The 18,800-nt window shown below is 38.8% G+C and overlaps 3 protein-coding genes across 3 annotated transcripts in view; 2 read left to right on the top strand and 1 right to left on the bottom strand.

Moving 5' to 3' along the window:
- LOC150082082 (uncharacterized) overlaps positions 1 to 18,800 on the bottom strand; it is a 106,784-nt gene that overhangs the window by 38,529 nt on the left and 49,455 nt on the right. The window lies entirely within an intron of this gene.
- LOC150082083 (uncharacterized) lies at positions 5,274 to 10,634 on the top strand. The gene is made up of 2 exons (XM_090379387.1): positions 5,274 to 5,399; positions 8,344 to 10,634. The coding sequence occupies exon 2, from the start codon at positions 8,655 to 8,657 to the stop codon at positions 10,632 to 10,634; it is 1,980 nt and encodes a 659-aa protein (XP_090235513.1). The 5' UTR covers positions 5,274 to 5,399; positions 8,344 to 8,654.
- Positions 5,354 to 7,328, top strand: LOC150082084 (uncharacterized). The gene has a single exon (XM_090379388.1). The coding sequence runs from the start codon at positions 5,354 to 5,356 to the stop codon at positions 7,310 to 7,312; it is 1,959 nt and encodes a 652-aa protein (XP_090235514.1). The 3' UTR covers positions 7,313 to 7,328.

Here is an 18,800-nt window from a genome sequence, read left to right as displayed (position 1 = left end):
CTGTTCTTTCACTCAAGGACTGCTGCTGTGTAATCCCATATGGCAGTCACCTGACAAATATCCGCACGAATCCTCAAAGGTAATCTGCAATGTTCCAAAAAATATTAGAGGCCGGATGTTTCACTGACAGTATCATTTTTGTTACATTACAGTGCATAGCCACATAAAAATACATTATCAGCGCATCATCCAAAGGTCATAAAGTCAGCAAATATCTTGGCAGAAACCATCAACGATTAGTTGAATCCTTGCAAAAATCACTGGTTCAGGTTATCGCTAGAAAAGATCCACAATGCTTACCTTCAACATCCTCAGGCTCAACAGCCTATCTTAGTCATTGAGAAACTACAATGATTCAAGTATGCTCTATATAGGCCAGACTTGTTCTTGCGATTTTCTTGCTTTTGGGAGCCTGAAAAATGATTTGGCAAAGATATCGATATCATACGGACGTTGAAGTGAAGGAAACTGTCAAACAACGGAGCCGAGCAAACAAAAAACTCTTTACAGAGCAGGATATAAAAAAATTAAGTACCAGAGCCACCGCTGGAGTAATAAGACAAGTAAAAGTTGAATACGAGAAATCACGCATAAAGAGTTGCTGAATTTCTCCAAGAACCTTCATGTATAATTAATGAGCTAAGACGATAAGGGTTTCTACTCGTAAAGAAAGAAGACAGCGAATCAGATAGATTTCCATTACGAGATCGAAGCGTGGAATCGCAGACCAACCAGATAATTTGGCATACGAGTTGCACAAGTTGCATGATATTTAGAATTGGAAGTACATCTCAAGCAGAGGAAACAAACAGTGGTCATACTACTGTAAAATAAAATACTCCGGCACGATCACTATGTCAAAGGAGTTTCCAACTTACCACTTTGAAAATGAATACAATCATTAACTATTTAACACTCATCTGGGCTCATACCATGTCAACTCGCATACGTGTACTACTGCACTTTGAAACTGACCGCTCGACTGCGTCAAAATAGTCTGTTGGAAAGGCTACCGAGAGCGTGGAAAGATAAGCCCTCATGGTTGGACGGTGTGCATCTACTTATAATTAAAACAGCACCATGTGAGGGCATCAAAATTGTTAATTCCAGATGAGATCATCATTATATCCTGGGATGATTCTCCTTGGACCGGAGATTGATCAGACCATAAGGAGCGAAAGGATGACAGAAACTATGGACTGGTGAGCTTAACTTCCCTGGTAGGCGAGAACATAGAGCTTCCGCTTACGACCCAATAGAGGACAACGTCGACAAGAATAAAACCCCAAAGAGAATTCAGCATGGGGTTTGTGAGGAAGTCTTGTCTGACCAAGATGGTTATGAGAATAGTTCATGATCGACTGGACTGTCTTTCTGGTGACCACAGATTCTGTGTGAGCACTAGAAAAACATGAAATATGCATTAATGGGATTCAAGATTTTCTGTTAGAAGACCTTTATCGTTTAGCAAACAGGAAAATCAACTGTAAAACCCATTCCAATGCAGACAATGTTTCATCGTACACAGTTTTGGTTGCTATGAAACCAGCTTGACGTAGCAGAATGGTCAGGAGCGCGAGTAGTAACACACGCTCTTTGAGTGGACCAGAGTTCAAGCCCTTGACTATTAAATACTATTTTAACGTTTGTATTGATTGATTTACTGTAAACTCCACTGACCTGGTGGTCGTGCCATGAGTATAAACAAGAACATTATTCTGGATATTGCTTGTTATCCGATTTTCAAACCATTCTCATCTGGAGAACGACTCTTCACACAAACCTGCCAAACCTCGCGGATGGCATAGCGAATACAAACACCATTCACTTTACGCCAGGTGGAAAAGGACTGGGTTCTAATCCCGTCAATGACGCGAAGCATGTATGGGGTTTTAAAAAATAAAAACTTAGCTGAATTCATCGGTTGCAGGTGAAGATCGCATGGTTTCATCTGCCGGAAACTCCAATTTTCATCCCGGAAACACCAAAATGGACCACAGAATACATGAAATTCACAAACACAATACTGACGTCTTATAACCTTAGTTACTTGGGTACTTAATACACAAAAGAATAACAACTCTGCCAATGCCGCATGAACTTAAATTCCTCTAAGTTAGAAGTCAGTTTCTGCACATCGCATTCAAGTCCCATCCCAATAACTGACCAAGTTTTTCGTAGCCTTTTAATGTTGTTTGTCCAATTACCCATCGGGGACTATCTTTTGCCTGTATAAACTCAATATATAATATCTCTGCGCAGTAACATCTTTAAGCAAATCCATCATCAACGCCACTAGTTGACAGTGATCACAGTGTACTGATGTCGGATTTACTTAAAGATGTAGCTGCCATCTGGGGTAAAGGGGAGGGTTTTTGCTTTCAAAAGGCGACTACAGTGGTCTCAGAAAGGTTAAATTCTATACAGTGGGATCAACTGATGACGTTAACAACAGCGAATTCTAAATGGGTATTAATCTTGGAAGCTAGTAGGGTGACACAAATAATTACAGATTAGTTTAACTTCTGTTCCGGAGAAAATAATGGAGTCACTGGTTAAAGAGGTGATACAGGATCATCTAGACAGTTGCAGTAATAATTCGGACGCAGCATGGGTTCCTTGAGGGAAGGTCTTGCCTGACTGGATACCATGATGTGGGTACAAAGGAACTAGATGCACAAAATAATTTTGATATCATACACTTGGATTTCAGGAGTGTTTTTGACAGTGTTGCACATGGAAGACTGCAATAAAATTGGAGCCATATGGCATTAACGACAAGTTGCTACAATGAATAAAGGGATGGTTGAGTGGAAGACAGCAAAGAGTGGTAATAAATGGACACTTCTCTACATGGACTAATGTTATTAGCGGAGTCTCCAGGTTTCGGTGCTGGGTCCATTGTTGTTTTGTGTATTTATCAATGAAGGTATATCAGGCTTATTGTCCAAGTTTACAGATTATACAAAAGGTAGGCAGGGTTGTTAATAACAGTAAAGGCAGTATACTAATGCAACAGGAGCTAGAAAAGAGTTAGGCAGATTGGCTGAGAAGTGGCAGCTGAAGTTTAACATTGACAAATGCAAAAGTACTGCATATGGGTAGCAGTATCCCAAGAGAAATGTACTAACTGGGTGGTGTTACACTCAGGGTAGTGGAGAATTAAAGAGACCTGGGGGTAATTATGCAGCCAGATATGAAGTTCTCTGAGCAGGTCATGGAGTTTTGTCAATGATATACAGGAATTTTGCTAGCAGAGACAAGGAGGTGATTATCCCATTGTATAAGGCAATGGTCAAGCCACACATTGAGTACTGTATACAGGTCCGGAGGCCTCATTTTAGGAAGGATGTAGAGTTGTTAAAACGAGTACATAGAAGGACAACAAGATTGGCGAGAGGAAAAAGGGGTGCTCTTACCAAGAGAGGCTTAGATTCGGCAAGTTGCAGCATCTGGAGAGGCGCCTCCGTAGCCAGGTGGGAAGGAGCAGCAGTGCGTAGCACACGCTTCTTGATTAGACCGGGGTTCGAGCCCGTCACCACCAAATACGGAGGATGCGGAAAGGTTAAGGAATGACCACCGCATATCCTGGAGCAATATGGCCTTAGTTGCTAATGCTCCTAAAAACCAAACAACAACAACAACAACAGCATCTGGAGACTAAAGGCACCTGGGCGGTGATCTGATTGAGGTGTATAAGGCCTCGAATGGTTTGAACAGCCTCGATGCTGATGGGATTCTTCTGCTTGCTCAGATTAAGAACCTGAGAGGGCATAAATTCAAATTGAGGAAGGACAGTTGTAGAATAGATGTGTAGAAGTTTGCCTTTAGCCAGCGGGAAGTTGTTTGCTGGAAGTGACTTCCATCTGTTCTTGTGGAAGTTGATAGCTTAAATAAGTTTAAGGTTGAACTAGACAGACGTTTGGAGCGACCGGATGTGTGAAGTGGGAAGGGTTTTTTTTTTTTTTTTTTGCTGATGCTGTATAAGCTTGCTTTGTTGCATCATGTGCTTCAACTAATGCTAATGCACTGTCTCACTGAAACTGATTGGGTGGCCCTCGTGCGTATCACTGTTGATAGGATTGCTGTCTTCCTCACACCAGGTGGAAAAGACCCGCTTTGTCCCGAGTTCCGTCAATGACATGAGGAATTTTTACGGGCCTTTTCCACAACATGGCTGAATTGGGCGGTCTCAGCCGCAATTTATTCTTTTTTCAGTTTATGAACATAATACGCGTGGGCATATAAGTTAGGCTCTAGTGTGGCCCAGTATGACAATTGGTTTTGTCATTTCTATCCTCATATTCAAATTCTGCATCTTTATCCGAGTGACCCCATTCCTTCGATATCCCCACAATGTCTGCATTTCACTGCTTAATTAGTACTTCCAATTAATTTACTATGCTCCTGGCATTAGTTGATATGGAAGTACACATGCACCTGTTCTTACTTTTCGTTATCCTAACACATCCCATGAATCTAGTAGTTCAATGATGACCAAAGCATCGCTTGGTCATCATCGAAGAGGACCAGAATTTTCTGCAAGTTCTTATCCTCTCGCTTGGAATTAAACCGCTTAAAATTGTTTATTGTCATATCCATTTAGTACATTGTATTCCTTTCTTCGTCCGTTTAGAATTTCTGCCCTCCGAGATATCCTTTTGTAATTACTAAGTATTAATTTTTGAATCTCGTAGAAGTTTAACAGGGATTAATCCTCCACGATGTCAAAGACGTTGTCTAGGATCTTGCCAGCTGATTGCAGTACCTAGACGTTCTTGGCTGGTGGCAAGCCTTTTTAGATGTTAGCAGTCTTTAATAATATTAGTGGTAATTTTTTTTTAGGGTAAGCCGAATGGATTATTTTACCTGTTCCCTCTTCGAGGCCATTAGAATATATTGATATCAATACCAGCTAAGAGCTGGATTATTACCATTGAGTAAATGTTGTAATATATTTAAGATAAGTTTGTTTTTGATTGATAATAAATCTGATTACATTTTACTTATTGTTTTCAGATAATAGAGGATTGTCTTCATCGGGATTTGGAAATGAAGACCATGTTCAAATGTGAAGAGAAAACAAGTTCCAAAAATTAAATTTCACCTCACTAGAAGGATAAACAAAGAAAAATCATAAAAACGCAGAATACCTCGAAAATAATTTCTATTCAATAATGTAAACCAAATAGAAATCTTTTGAAGAAATGTCAAGGACTATCATCTAACGTCCATCATGAAGTGAAGGCTCACCGCAAATATTTTTAAGGACCATGGACAGTGAAAATCATCCCGGCCTGATTTATAACTAGGAGCAAACACCACATTTTCTGTCTTGGTCTGCTAATACAACATGACGCAGCCAATAAAGAGGCAAAATGTCTGTACCACCATTACCTGTAAGAAACGCCAATATACGCTACTTTTACCCATACTTGTACTTTTGTCCTTAACATACTCTTGTTTTCTGTATTACAGGGCGGTTCCATTTCAACGAATAACCTCACATCCACAGTCATTGGAAAGAGAATTTCTGGTACAAACCAGAGGGTGTCGTATTCCCAAGTTTGACCCGTTCGATCCATCCGTAAAGAATTTCTATTTCCCCGTTAATTATTCGTATAACTGTGCAGATAAACCTTCTTTCCTGATAATCAAACCGAATGCAACAATCTCGATAGACGAATGGCTGCTTACAATTCATTACGGTATATTCGATCCCCATCAGGTGGTATGTCATTACCAACCCATTATTCGAAAAACCAATGAGCTGTTCTGGAAGCCTGATGATCATTACAGTATAGGTGAAATCAAACGACTAATCTTTGATCAACCACTCACGGATGAATATCTTTATATTACGTGTTCCAGTGGGAAAAAACTCCTGTTGGAAAATTACATAGCCGTGGTACCATTGAAACCAGAAGTAGAAGAGCGATGCCACAGGCTTCAACGTCATCATCAAAATTCGAAACTGATGGAAAAGCTTAATATTATCCTGATTGGCATCGACTCGGTTTCAAAACTCAATTTTCTCCGCCATTTTAACAACACAAAAAGGTATTTACAGGATACGCTTTCGGCTATAGAATTACACGGGTATAACAAACTTGACGATAATACCTATCCCAATATAGTCCCATTACTCACGGGAAGGTATTCAGAAACTTATCATAAGGATAAGTTTTTTGACAATTTGGATTTCATCTGGAATCATTATTCCAGGATTGGGTATAGAACTCTTCTAGCAGAAGACCATCCTAATGTCGCTACCTTTGATTATTTTCGTAGGGGATTTAAAAATCCTCCCACTGACTACTTTTTCAGACATTTTTCCGTAGCTGTAGAGAAGTCAAAAGTGCAGAAAAACAGTGAAGATTATTGTATCCGTGACCTCATGGAAGTAAAAGTATTTTTCAATTATCTGAAAACTTTTGTAGACACAATGGATCTTAGACCATTCTTTGCATTCGTCTATCTTACCCGACTCACTCATGATGAATTAAACAATGCTGGATATGCAGACAAACCATCTTTTGAGTTACTTAAAGATTTATACGAGTCTAATGTTTTAAATCGCAGTTTGCTGGTGTTTTTAAGTGACCATGGCATTCGTTTTGGAAATATTCTACAGACTTACATTGGTAAGGTGGAAGAACGTATGCCATTCATTTTCCTTGTGTTACCACAGTGGTTTCTGCACAAATACTCTAACTTCCATCATAACCTTTTAAAAAATCAGCATCGTTTGACAACTCCATTTGATATCCATGCTACTCTTCTCCACCTGGTCACTGGCGCGAGCAAAAACTCTGAGAACTTTAAATATTTTAAGGGCAATAGTCTGTTTAATGAAATATCGGGCGATAGAACTTGTTCAGAGGCTGGAATTCCTTCGCATTGGTGTACGTGTCATTCTCATACAGTTGTGTCAACAAATGACGGGAATGTCACCGAGGCAGCCAAAGTCCTAGTGGAAACATTGAATCAGTGGCTAATTCCTCATTCAGAGAAGTGTGCCAATCTGTCGTTGAACCTTGTCCAAAATGCTTACCTGCAGAAGCCGCAGGGAGGACTGCTGGATGAAAACGAAGATGTTTATTTTGATTATCTCATAACCGTAAGAACAATGCCAGGAGGTGGATTATTCGAAGGTACTATCCGCCATCTTCAAGCAACATACAACGTTCTTGATGACGTCAGCAGAATAAATCAATACGGAAATCAGTCTCATTGTATTGATGACACAAAGTTAAAAAAGGTTTGCTTTTGCATATTGTCAGCAAATTGCGCGTATTCTAAAGTTTGCTAGACGAAAAACTATTCTACCGTCACCTGAGACCGACTAACTGGGTCACGTTGTGAAAAAGGCCCATAAATTACTCCTGTCATCGAGGAAACTAACTCGGGTCTTTTCCACCCGATACCCGATCCTACTAACTGTGCTACTCACGCGGGCATTTAATGTCGGTCAGCTACACCGAATCTAGTTCAATAAAATCTATAGCAAGTCTATAATAGGTTTCATTTCAATGTGTGCCTCTGGTCAGTAGTTTGTCTCCAGACAGTGTTTAGAAACATGCCTATAGATAGCAGAAGAGCAATTACCAACCGAAATGGTTAGCTGTCTAAGGCTTAATTCCCGTGTATAAGAAATGGGATGAAAAGCGAAATGTTTTGCGGGATGGAAAACACTGTATGGTTGATTTTCATCCCGTCTGCTTCAGGATTTTGAATAGTTTTTCTTTTTTAATAATTTTGATCGAGAAAAAGATGGGAATTTTTTTTGGCGATCCTTTTAAAAATTGATTATGTCAACAGTAGAAAATAAATCGAATTCGTGTCCTTGAGAAGTTTATTTGAATTACATTTGCTCTAAAGAACCAGTCATTACAATATTTTAGTAATAAATCTAATATTTTCTCTTTCAGTATTCATATTGTGTTCAAAGATTTAAGTCAATTATATAATCTTTGTTATTGTCAGAATTTTTTTTTGGTGCTAACTTTTATTTGATGTCCATTTTTATAGTGTTACATTAAGTTATCAAAGTTATTCGCAGTGTAATTTTATTGTACTGTACTCTCCTGTAGAAACTACAAAGTCCCCGTGATAATAAAAACTTTCGAAATGAGAGAGAGAAAAAAAGAAAAAATAATGCGTGTTTAAATGTTATGGAAAGTCAATTAAAATTTTAGAAAGAAACATTTTAGAAATTACTTAAATTCAACAGAGTTCTTTGCAGTAAAAATATCTTAACAACTTTTTTGAATATATTTCTTCTCATGTTCTCTCTACTTATCCAACCATATCTGCTCACTGGATATATCTCGTTTCTTTCAGATATGAAGGGAATACCTCTTACTATGTGCTACACAATATTAGGAGGTTAAATATGAATACTGGTGACTGACAAGCCTGCCGTGGCCAATCATAGAAGACACATGAAGTGTGTACTCTAACATGTCCACTGTGATTAAGAAACTCGTTAATATGCTTTATGTTGATGTCGCAATTTGATAAAAATCACAATGGCCATCAATGTCCCAAAAAGTGCACGTGCACATTTTGTTTCTGTGAGAACGAAATTTCCACATGAAGATGTCTACCAACCTGCCATTACATATTGAAACCTCACATTTAATTCGCTGAGGATGACCCAATCTAAACAACAACCTCAAATATGTAAAAGATCATATCGCATTTTGTTACTGTTTGTATGGCTAATCTTTCTTTATGCTTTTTATATGTACTGTAAGAATATCACTCCTGGTCCTCTACCAGTACAACCGGCATCACTTAAAACAGGATTCCTCATCTATACTCCTGGATGTCGGATACCTGGCTTCGACCCTTTTGATCCTTCAATAAAAGGCTTCTATTCCTCAGTAGACTATCAGTACGAATGTTCCCGAAAGCCATCTTTTCTGAAAATAAAACCTAATGCAACAATATCGCTAGATGACGACTTGTTATCAATCCATTACAATATCTTCGACGTGGAGCGGATAAAATGTTATTATCAGTCTATTAGCAGGGGCCCAAAAACTCATTGGAAACCCGATGACCACTTTATCATAGGTACAAAGAAATTATTGGTTTTTGATCAACCACTCGATGATGAATTCCTTCACATTAACTGTGAATCGGGAAACATGCACTTGATGGAAAACTTTCTGGCCTTGGTACCATTAAAACCACAAGTAGAAGATCGTTGCGAAAAGCTTCAGCAGCAAAGAGAAAGACCTGAACTACTGGAGGACCTCAACATTATCTTGGTTGGCATTGATTCTGTTTCGAAACTGAATTTTCTTCGTCATTTCAACCACACCAAGAGGTACTTGAAAGATACTCTTTCAGCTATAGAACTGCATGGTTATAACAAAGTGGGCGATAACACATTCCCCAATATAGTTCCTATACTCACTGGAAGATATGGAGAACATTACTGGAATGAAGATACACCTGGTGATAAAAATAATTTTTTTGATGATCTGGATTTTATTTGGAATCTTTATTCCAATTATGGCTACCGAACCCTACTTGCAGAAGACGCACCAAACATTGCGACCTTCGACTATATTCGAAGGGGCTTTAAAGGTGTTCCCACTGATTATTTCTTAAGACCATTCTCAGTGGCCGTAGAGAGATCCAAACTTTGGGACAAAAGCAAATCTCATTGCATTCGGGATCGCCTGGAGATGGAGGTCCTATTTGACTATCTTCGTACGTTTGTGAAGACGATGGGCCAAAGACCTTACTTTGCTTTCGATTTCGTAGCTAGACTCACCCATGATGTATTAAATAATGCTGGATATGCAGATAAACCATCTTTTGAGTTACTCCAGGATTTGCACGAGTCGGGTGTTTTGAATCGAAGTTTCCTAGTATTTTTCAGTGATCATGGAATTCGTTTTGGACAAATCCGTCAGACTTACATTGGCAAAGTCGAAGAACGCATGCCATTCGTTTTTCTGGTGCCACCTCCATGGTTTCTGGAGAAGTATCCCAAATTCCATCACAATCTTAAAATAAATCAACGTAGACTAACAACGCCCTTTGATATTCATGCTACGCTGCTGCACCTGGTAAATGGAACTGGCAAGAGTTCTGACAGTAGTGAAGGAATCAGGGGAATCAGTTTGCTGAATAAAATACCTGCTGCTAGAACGTGTGCCGATGCTGGTATTTTTCCGCATTGGTGTACCTGTCACTCTAGAAATATGGTTTCAATAAAAAACAAACGTGTGACCAAGGCAGCCGAAGTCATGGTGGAAAAAGTGAATCAATGGTTGTCAGCTTACTCAGAAAAATGTGCCAATCTCTCTCTGGTCCTTGTACAGAATGCGTATCAAGAAAAGCCACAAGAAGAGTTGTTGACGCATCTTGATAAAATTGGAAGGGCAGAAAAGGTAAAAAACCAGGATGTCCACGTAGATTACCTCGTAACAGCGAAGGCCATACCAGGAAATGGATTATTTGAAGGCACGGTTCGTTATAGAGAACAAAGATACACAGTACTCGATGATGTCAGCAGGATCAACAAATATGGAAACCAATCGGAGTGTATTGATGACACCAGGCTGAAAAAATTCTGTTTTTGTGTAGATCAAGAACGTATAACAGCGCAGTAAACATTTGGCTCTCCTTTTTTTGTAAAATTTAACGAAAAGCTATTTAAGCGAATATGTATTTCGCTTAAAACATAATTACAAACCAAAAACTGCCATGGTTGTAAAAAAATGGCAAGTTATGATTTCAGATTACAGCTTTGCTCATTGGGTGGACTTTTCTAATGAATCCGTCCATGTCATAAAACTCCTAAGACTCTTGTAAAGAAGCTAGCACAAGCTTAACGCACATTTATGTACATAGTAGTATTAGAAAAAGTATAACCATTAAATTAAAAAAACAAGTATATGCTAGAGTAAAACACTTTGTGCGTCCTGTAGACAAATGGCGTAAAAGTCCTGCCAGTAATTATTCCTTAAAGAACACTTAATGCCACTTTACAAAAGGATTCACAATTGTATTAACTGCGTTATTTGACTGATGAAGCTCAAAATGCTGTTAAAGGAAAGTTATTATGCATCAAATGTATAGTTGGAAAAGCACGAAATATGAAATTAATTTTATTATTTTTGAAATTGTTAACCGTTGTTAGAAGTTCAGCGTTTATTCTGTCACTGATAACTATTACAAGCATGCGAATTCAAAAATAAACTATTCTTATACAAAGTGATGAGTTTCATCGTTTTGTGGTATATTTAACCTTACAAGTGTAGATGTTTTGTTGATATTAAACACTTCAGGAGTCAGACACCAATATAGTTTCCCAAATATTCTTTTTTTAATTAATATATCTTTGTAATTAAATCCACATTGCCACAAATCTTTAGTAAACTCTAAAGTTATCTGGGAAACATTTATTCTACTAGCACACCTCTCCACGTGAACAGCCTGGCTATTTATAGTAACCTTAAGGGACACAATATGTTTTAGAAAATGTGAAAAACGTTCTAGAAATCTGGAATGACGCGCCATCTAGCGACATGAAAAGCAACACTATTATAGGCTGTCATCTAGGGGTGGACAACTTCATAAATGGCCGACTAAATAAAACGTCTGAGGTACACGAGGGCAATTTTTTTTTTTTTTTTTTTAAGCTTTCCACGAGTTTTAGGATTATTAAAATAGTGTATAATGAAAAAATTGTCAAACAGTTTTATGTTATTTACTGTAATATTTATATATACATAATTTTAAATTATTTTAATTAAGAAAAACGAAATACAAATTCAAGATGAATTACAAAAATACAATTATAGTAATAAAATACAATTCCAGTAACAAAAAGTGCCGAAGCAACTAAAAAAGGTACGAAGTATCAATATATTATGTCTAATTGTGTATCCTTTGGTCAGTTTTCTGTTTGGGAACTGAAAAACCATGCAACCTTCACCTGAGAGCGACTAACTCAGCCACTCTTTATTAATACCAACAGTTACAAAACTTCCATTAGTCTGTTGGCCGCCTGCATTTTAATTCGTTCAAGTTACTGTTTATATATGATTTTGAGCTTAACTTTTGGACACAAGTGTACGTTTTATATATAATTAGACTTATTCCTAATAGCCGACGCATTTCAAAAGCATTATTTCGTAAAACAATTTTCTGTCGGAATGATTTAACATTTTCTTCATACTCGGGGATAAATTCGATTATGAAGTTTCGTGATATGAACCCAGCAAACACCAGGAATCTATCAAGTATGAATCGGGGGAGGGGGGGGCCAAAATTCCTTGAACACAGATTAAAATAGCGTGTACTGTGACAGGTAGTTTTAGTTAGTTCTGGTACTGGCCAGTCACGAAGTAAAAAATGTATTAATGATTTATAAAAGCGAAACATTCCAGGAATTCGTTTTACTCAAGGATAGCTACGTGAACTGCATCAAGCCAGTTCTCTTATTATCTTCAGGACATAAAATGAAAGAGTCTTATTGTTTCCAGAAGTGTTTAGTACGTGATCTTCAGCTCACGAATACTTCTTCCGGCTTTTTCAGTTTCCTGGTTTTGCATCATCAAAAATGACACCGATACTCCCTACCATATAATATGCAGCAGGGATTTTTCCCCCCTTTAAGATAATCGCTACTGTTTATGCCAAACACGCAACACTCAAACCAGTGCTCACGTGACGAGTCATGCGCTTTAGAAGGATGAGACCTAAAGAGTACGAAAAATTGTTTTCTGGGCTCTACATTAATTTGGACGCATTGGACAGTGGAAAAAACGAATACATTCTACAAGGATAAGTGGAAATCGCAGCTTTGGATGTGGGAAACCAACAATTTCTCTATTTTATTCTCCAGAGAAGGTGTTATAAAGTTGCGTTTAAAAAAAAGCTGACACTTTCTGAAGACAGCTGCATGGAAAGCGTTTAGGTCTTTGCCATTTCTAAAACGAGTCATCCGCATCGAATTCGATTGTCCGTCTATTGACCTCAGCTTCGATCGGAAACGAGAACTGTCGCTGGAAATTTTTAAATGGAGTAAACGAAGTGGAAAATAAACAAGTATCGAGATATAATAAAGGCATCGCTAATAGCAGAGATCTGTGGAACAGTTTTAGCCAGCCACTCACAGCCAAGGACGACCGAATAGTAAATTTATAACTGACGTAGGTGTCAGTGCAGGATGCTAATTGAAACTGCCATCGTTAACCGTATTAACAATCCGAAGGACACATCCAGTAGCACGTGATATTCATCCTGAGTGCCACACTACCACCGTTAATTGCTTTTTGAATTATAACGAACGCTTTGGACAAAGGAATAAAAAAAATGGTTCAGAAAAACCTTTCTACTAACGTTTCGGAGTAATTTTAGTTCCTAAAACAACGCAGATTTTGTTCACCTCAGTGTATAAACTCTTTGATAGAACGATAACCATGATAACATTGATTAAAAATACAATGGAGCTGTCTGCGAATTAACTGTTTATATTATACTACTTGTATATTAATTTTCTCTTGCTGTAGATGTGTTATTTCAATACATATTATGTACAGAGCAATTCAAAGAGAAGAAAATACTTTCGAATGTTTATGAAATAACTATGCTTTGATTATGCTTTTGGTAGATTCTACGAAATCTGCATATTCTCTGGTACAAAACGAAAGATAAACTGAATTTCTTTTTAATCCCTTCGAGAAATGTAATTTCTGTAACTGCCACCAGAGGGAATAAGTTTTTTAAAATGTCTTCTTCGCTTGAAGAAGTAAAGGTAAATTCAGTGATGGTATTGACGGTGTGGTTATCGTACACTGTACAAGGGACTCGCCACAATGTAAGTTGACTGGTGGGAGCATTTTGAAAACAAACAAACAAAAAAGATTGGTTGGTTCATGTTTTTATGGTGCTTTGGCAAACTCCGCCATGGTACACTGTGATGAAGACAGACGCCATATGAATCCCAGTGCCAAAAACAAACATACCAGTATCAGCACGAAGACAAGTAGAAAAATCAAGAAAGAATTAAAAGGATAGAGTTAGATTATGTTATACTGGTATTCATTGTGAAACAGTGGCGATTCTAAGTTGCAGTGGAGGACGTCACAGCTGGCAGAGGTGAGCTACTTTCAGGCCGGGGAACAGAAGACATCAGTACTGCAAGCCGTCTAGAAAAATACTTGTCAGCAAAGGTTTGTAACTGAAGGAACACATCTTTGGATTGTAGAAGTTCAGCATCGCGGCGAGGAGAGAACAGATTGCAGCAGGCAGCCAGGGGATGACGAAGATGTTGGTAGTATGGATAGGGATACAAGACATGCTTTAGAAGGATAAGATCTACAGGGTATGAAAAAAAATGTTTTCTGAGCTTTACACTAATTTAGACGCTGTCCCTCGTATCGCTACTGCAACTGAAGAGCAACACCACACCAATCCAATCAACAACCCAACCAACTTCCATTTGGTTGGGTTGTGCAGTGTTGCCCTGGCAGATTTCGAGGGCATGGACCCCACAAAAACTCACCATACCGAAACAGAACTCCAATAGAATCCTGTAGGAAGTAACAGACCACCTCAATCACCGGATTACCTCAACAATGAAGTAATACTAGACATGTACACAACCATTCACTGTGCCCCTGTAGCAGCCACCAGGATGAACGGAACAGAAACCAGGCACCAACAGAAACGCAAAGACAAGGAGCAACTACCCTGGAAGAAGGCTGCAGTAGAAGATAGATGAGTTAAGAGTGAAGATAGGTCAACTGACTCAATACCAACTGTAAAATAGAAGTTGGTAAAAAAAAAAGCGAATACCATCCTCAAGAAAGACAACAACCACAAGTTCAAGGTGTGTTTGTTTCAATTGCGGTCTCCAGGGTTCCCCCTATATGCCGCTGTAGCATCTGAAAAGGTGAAGGCCGGCAAGTGTATGTATGTAGGTGTGTAAGTATGTGTCTTGTTATGTTGAGTGCCTGCACTGGCGACTTTGCAGCCACCAGGGGGCACCTTTTTTTATTGCTGGTGCTATGATTATCTGATCCGACACTACCAGATTTCACCATTAAACTCGGAAGGCAAATGGCGAGGCGCTATACATGTACAAACATAGGTAGCACCCTGTCAGCGTTTTACAATTCAATTTCATATTTACAACATGCACGGCCAACTTTTCCTCTGTACACAAAATCGCTATTAATATCGTGATAGTCTTTACAAGTCACATTTTGACAGAAACCACACTGCTCAAAATCCACTAACACAACCAACAGATAACCTCTCTGTTAATTCTACTAAATCCAATTTTATATTTATGACAAATAATCTACAAAACACAACATCATTACCATCGTGGAATCAACATATTTACTTAAGAAAAGAAAACTAAGGACTTATTTACAGAAAACATTTAAATGGGCAAAAAAGCATAATAGTTCTTGTCCTTAAACACAAACTCTGGATTACTTGGCATCACTCTTTACAGATCAACTCCAAATTAGTCTCTTCCTACGTGCAAACAATTTATCTGCAAAATTACAAAAAAGCTAGGAAATTTTCTTTATCATTGACTAAACATGGTAGGTCATCTTCATTGTACACTTCTGTAAGAAGCTGTAGATTATTTCTTAAGTCTGTATAGAGATAGCAGTTAAATATTAAATGCTCCATGGTCTCAGGAGCACCACACTTACACAATGGAGAGGCAGCCAACCCCAGAGTGAACAATTTGGAGTTCAAGCTGCCATGTCCTGTTAGAAGAAAAGATACATTCAGACCTGGAATTAATATGTTAGGATTCTAACATATTAATTATTCTAATATGAATTCTAATATGTTAGGAAGGTAACTAAAAGTAACTTTACCAACTTCTGCATTGGACCAAGTTAATTGCCAACTATTAACAAACTCTTCTAATTCTACAATTATCATCCTTAGTTGGTATGTCTAAATTAATTGAATAGTTGCTCACCCTTGCAGCAGAGCTTTCCGACGATAATATTGTAAGTAGTGGTAAATAATTTCATATTGAATGGGAAGTTTTCCACTCAGTACTTGGAGTGCCATTGTTGACACTGTTCTGCAATTTCTTGCGATTGCAAGAAGAAAGAAAACGTTGTGCTTGAGTCAAGTACTTCAAGACTAAACAGTTATTAACACGATAACCCCATGCACCTGCAGCATAACAAATTATTGGTATAAAAATACACTCTTAGTATAACTTTAAAGTAGTGGGTTTAATTCCCCAGACATTTAGTTATTTTAATGATTTTTCCAGTTAAGACTTTTGTTCAGCATATTTTTTGCGTGGTCTACAAAACTAAAATCTATCGTCCATCGTTATTCCAAGATATTTATACGTTCTTACAATTTTAATGGATTGATTATTAATTTTAACAGGGGGGGGGGGTCTATTCAGGTTCAAATAACCTTTCAAAAGCATTTGTTTAGTTTTGTCAATAGAAATCTGTAGTTTGTGTACACTACACCAACCATCAAGGTCTCCCAAGGTTTCGTTCGCACGTTCTTCAAGTTCCCTACGAGACTCTCCAAAGACAACAACCACAACAAACATGAGACCTTTAATTATAGGATTGGAGAATACCTTGACACTTAAGCAGAACCTCTTGGCACTCAACAAGAAACTTCGCCAATACAGGGAGAGTGCCCAGAGGAAAATTAACAACCAGATAGACTTCTACAAAAAAATCAGACAAGGGGAAAGGGAAGGCAACAGACACCACGATCACAAGGCACTTGCGGAGTTGTGGGGAAACCTGGGGAGCAGAGAAGTTGGCCATAACGGCCGTGATCCCTGAATAGACCTAGGATAAAAGAAAACCAAGGACATACAAGAGATGACAGAATGGGAGATTCAAAAGGAAGAAGACGTACAACAGTCGATCAAGATGTCCCGGAACTGACTAACCCCAAAGACAAAACATCCACAACTACTGGTACAAGAAGTTCAGCTGCACACATAGGCGCATAGTGGAGCAGTTCACCCAGATGACAGGGCACCCTGACAACACAATTCTAGAGAATCTGACTAAATGAATCACTTATTTGAAGGCTAAGGAGAAAGACACCACAAACCCAGCCGAGTAGAGACTGATCACTTGTCTGCCAACAATGTACAAGATCCTGACTAGATGCATAACCAAGAATATATCAGACCACGAGGAGAGCCAGAACATTATGGACAAGCAGCAGAAAAGCAAAAGATACAAGGAGCAATTGACCATTGACAGAGTTATGGATAAAAACGGCAAAAAAGCACCGCATCTATAGCTGGCTGTTAGAGACACTGAGGGTCTACAAAGTCAACCCAACACTTCCTAGAAGCAACCATAGCGAAATAAGTAGAGCAATCTTCCAGAGCGATTGCTTAAACTCACTGTTCTGTTTTGAACCCACTGTCAACCATGCACAACAACAGTAAATAATCTAAAAGAAAGGAGGAAGAACCTGTACACCCACTGTCACGTGATGTATATGGATGGCAACAAACTATGCAGCAACCGAGAACCAATTGCAACAGCAACTCCGGATCACCGAAGAGTTCAGCACTGACATCAGCACGCAATTTAGCCTGGAGAAACAGCAAGATTCATAGATTACAACAGGAAAATTAGTTGGCCAAAACTATCAGCTGAAAACCGGTGAAGAGATTTAAGCTATGACAGAGGGAGATACCTACAAATATCTGGGATGATGCGGGCTCGACAGTTACAACACAAGAATCATTGAGAAATACCATCAGAGACTGAGAAGCCTGCTAAAATCAAAGCTGAATGGCGGGAACATCGTCACAGCCATAAAGACTTACGCAGTTCCAGTAAATACTAACGTACCCCTTCGGGATCGTAGACTGGACCAACACAGATCTGCAGAAAATTATGAGATGGGTCAGGATAATGATGACGAAGGGCTGCCATTACCACCCGAAGTCAGCCATCGAGAGACTGACCATAGCCCATAAAGAAGGAGGAGACTAACTGATATCAATGAACAAGAGAAGCCAATTAAGAACCTGCAAGATTAGTTTCAGGAAAACACAGCAGAAACGGCGCACAACATTCAACCTTAACAGGGAGACCCCACTCACACAGACAGAGGAAGCAAGAACAGAAAGATAAGCGAAAGAAGGAACCACACAGCAAGCACTACAATGACTTCTATCAAGATTAAATAGATAATATGGCTTCCAATGTATAGCTCACGACTGGAAGACTCTTCCCCAAGACCGAAGGATTCATGGCGAACCAAGATCAGGTAATTAACACCAGGAGCCACATCAGCAAGGACTCCGAAGTAACAAATGACGATGCCACCTGGATCTAGAAACAATCCAATATATCACACCGAAATGCAGGGAGTGATCGCCCAGACGCAGCACATTCATAGATACATCCAGTTCGCATGGACAATACATCAGAAATTATCGAAGAAATTCCAGTTGATCAAGAACGATATTACAAGTACGAACCCCAGGGCCATAACTGGAAACCACAACCCACAGGCTGTACTGAGATCCTTCCATAATAATGGATAAGACGATCCTGCATAACAAACCAAACATAACCAATTCCTTCTTGTCGATGAGGGTTATCTACCTGATCGACATAGCGGTGCCCAACACCAGCTACCTCCAGAAAACCTATGAGGAAAATATCAGGAAGTACACAGACCTAAGACAAAGAAATGTGGCAATGTTCAACGCGAACACTGTGTCAACCACTTGTATAATACCAGCGAACCTACACAAGAACTAAGCAGCAATAGGCCTC

The sequence above is a fragment of the Mastigoproctus giganteus genome, chromosome 8, assembly GCF_048544385.1.
Source record: "Mastigoproctus giganteus isolate SK-2022 chromosome 8, ASM4854438v1, whole genome shotgun sequence".
NCBI lineage: Eukaryota > Metazoa > Arthropoda > Arachnida > Uropygi > Thelyphonidae > Mastigoproctus > Mastigoproctus giganteus.
This window is presented reverse-complemented; position numbering and strand designations above follow the sequence as displayed.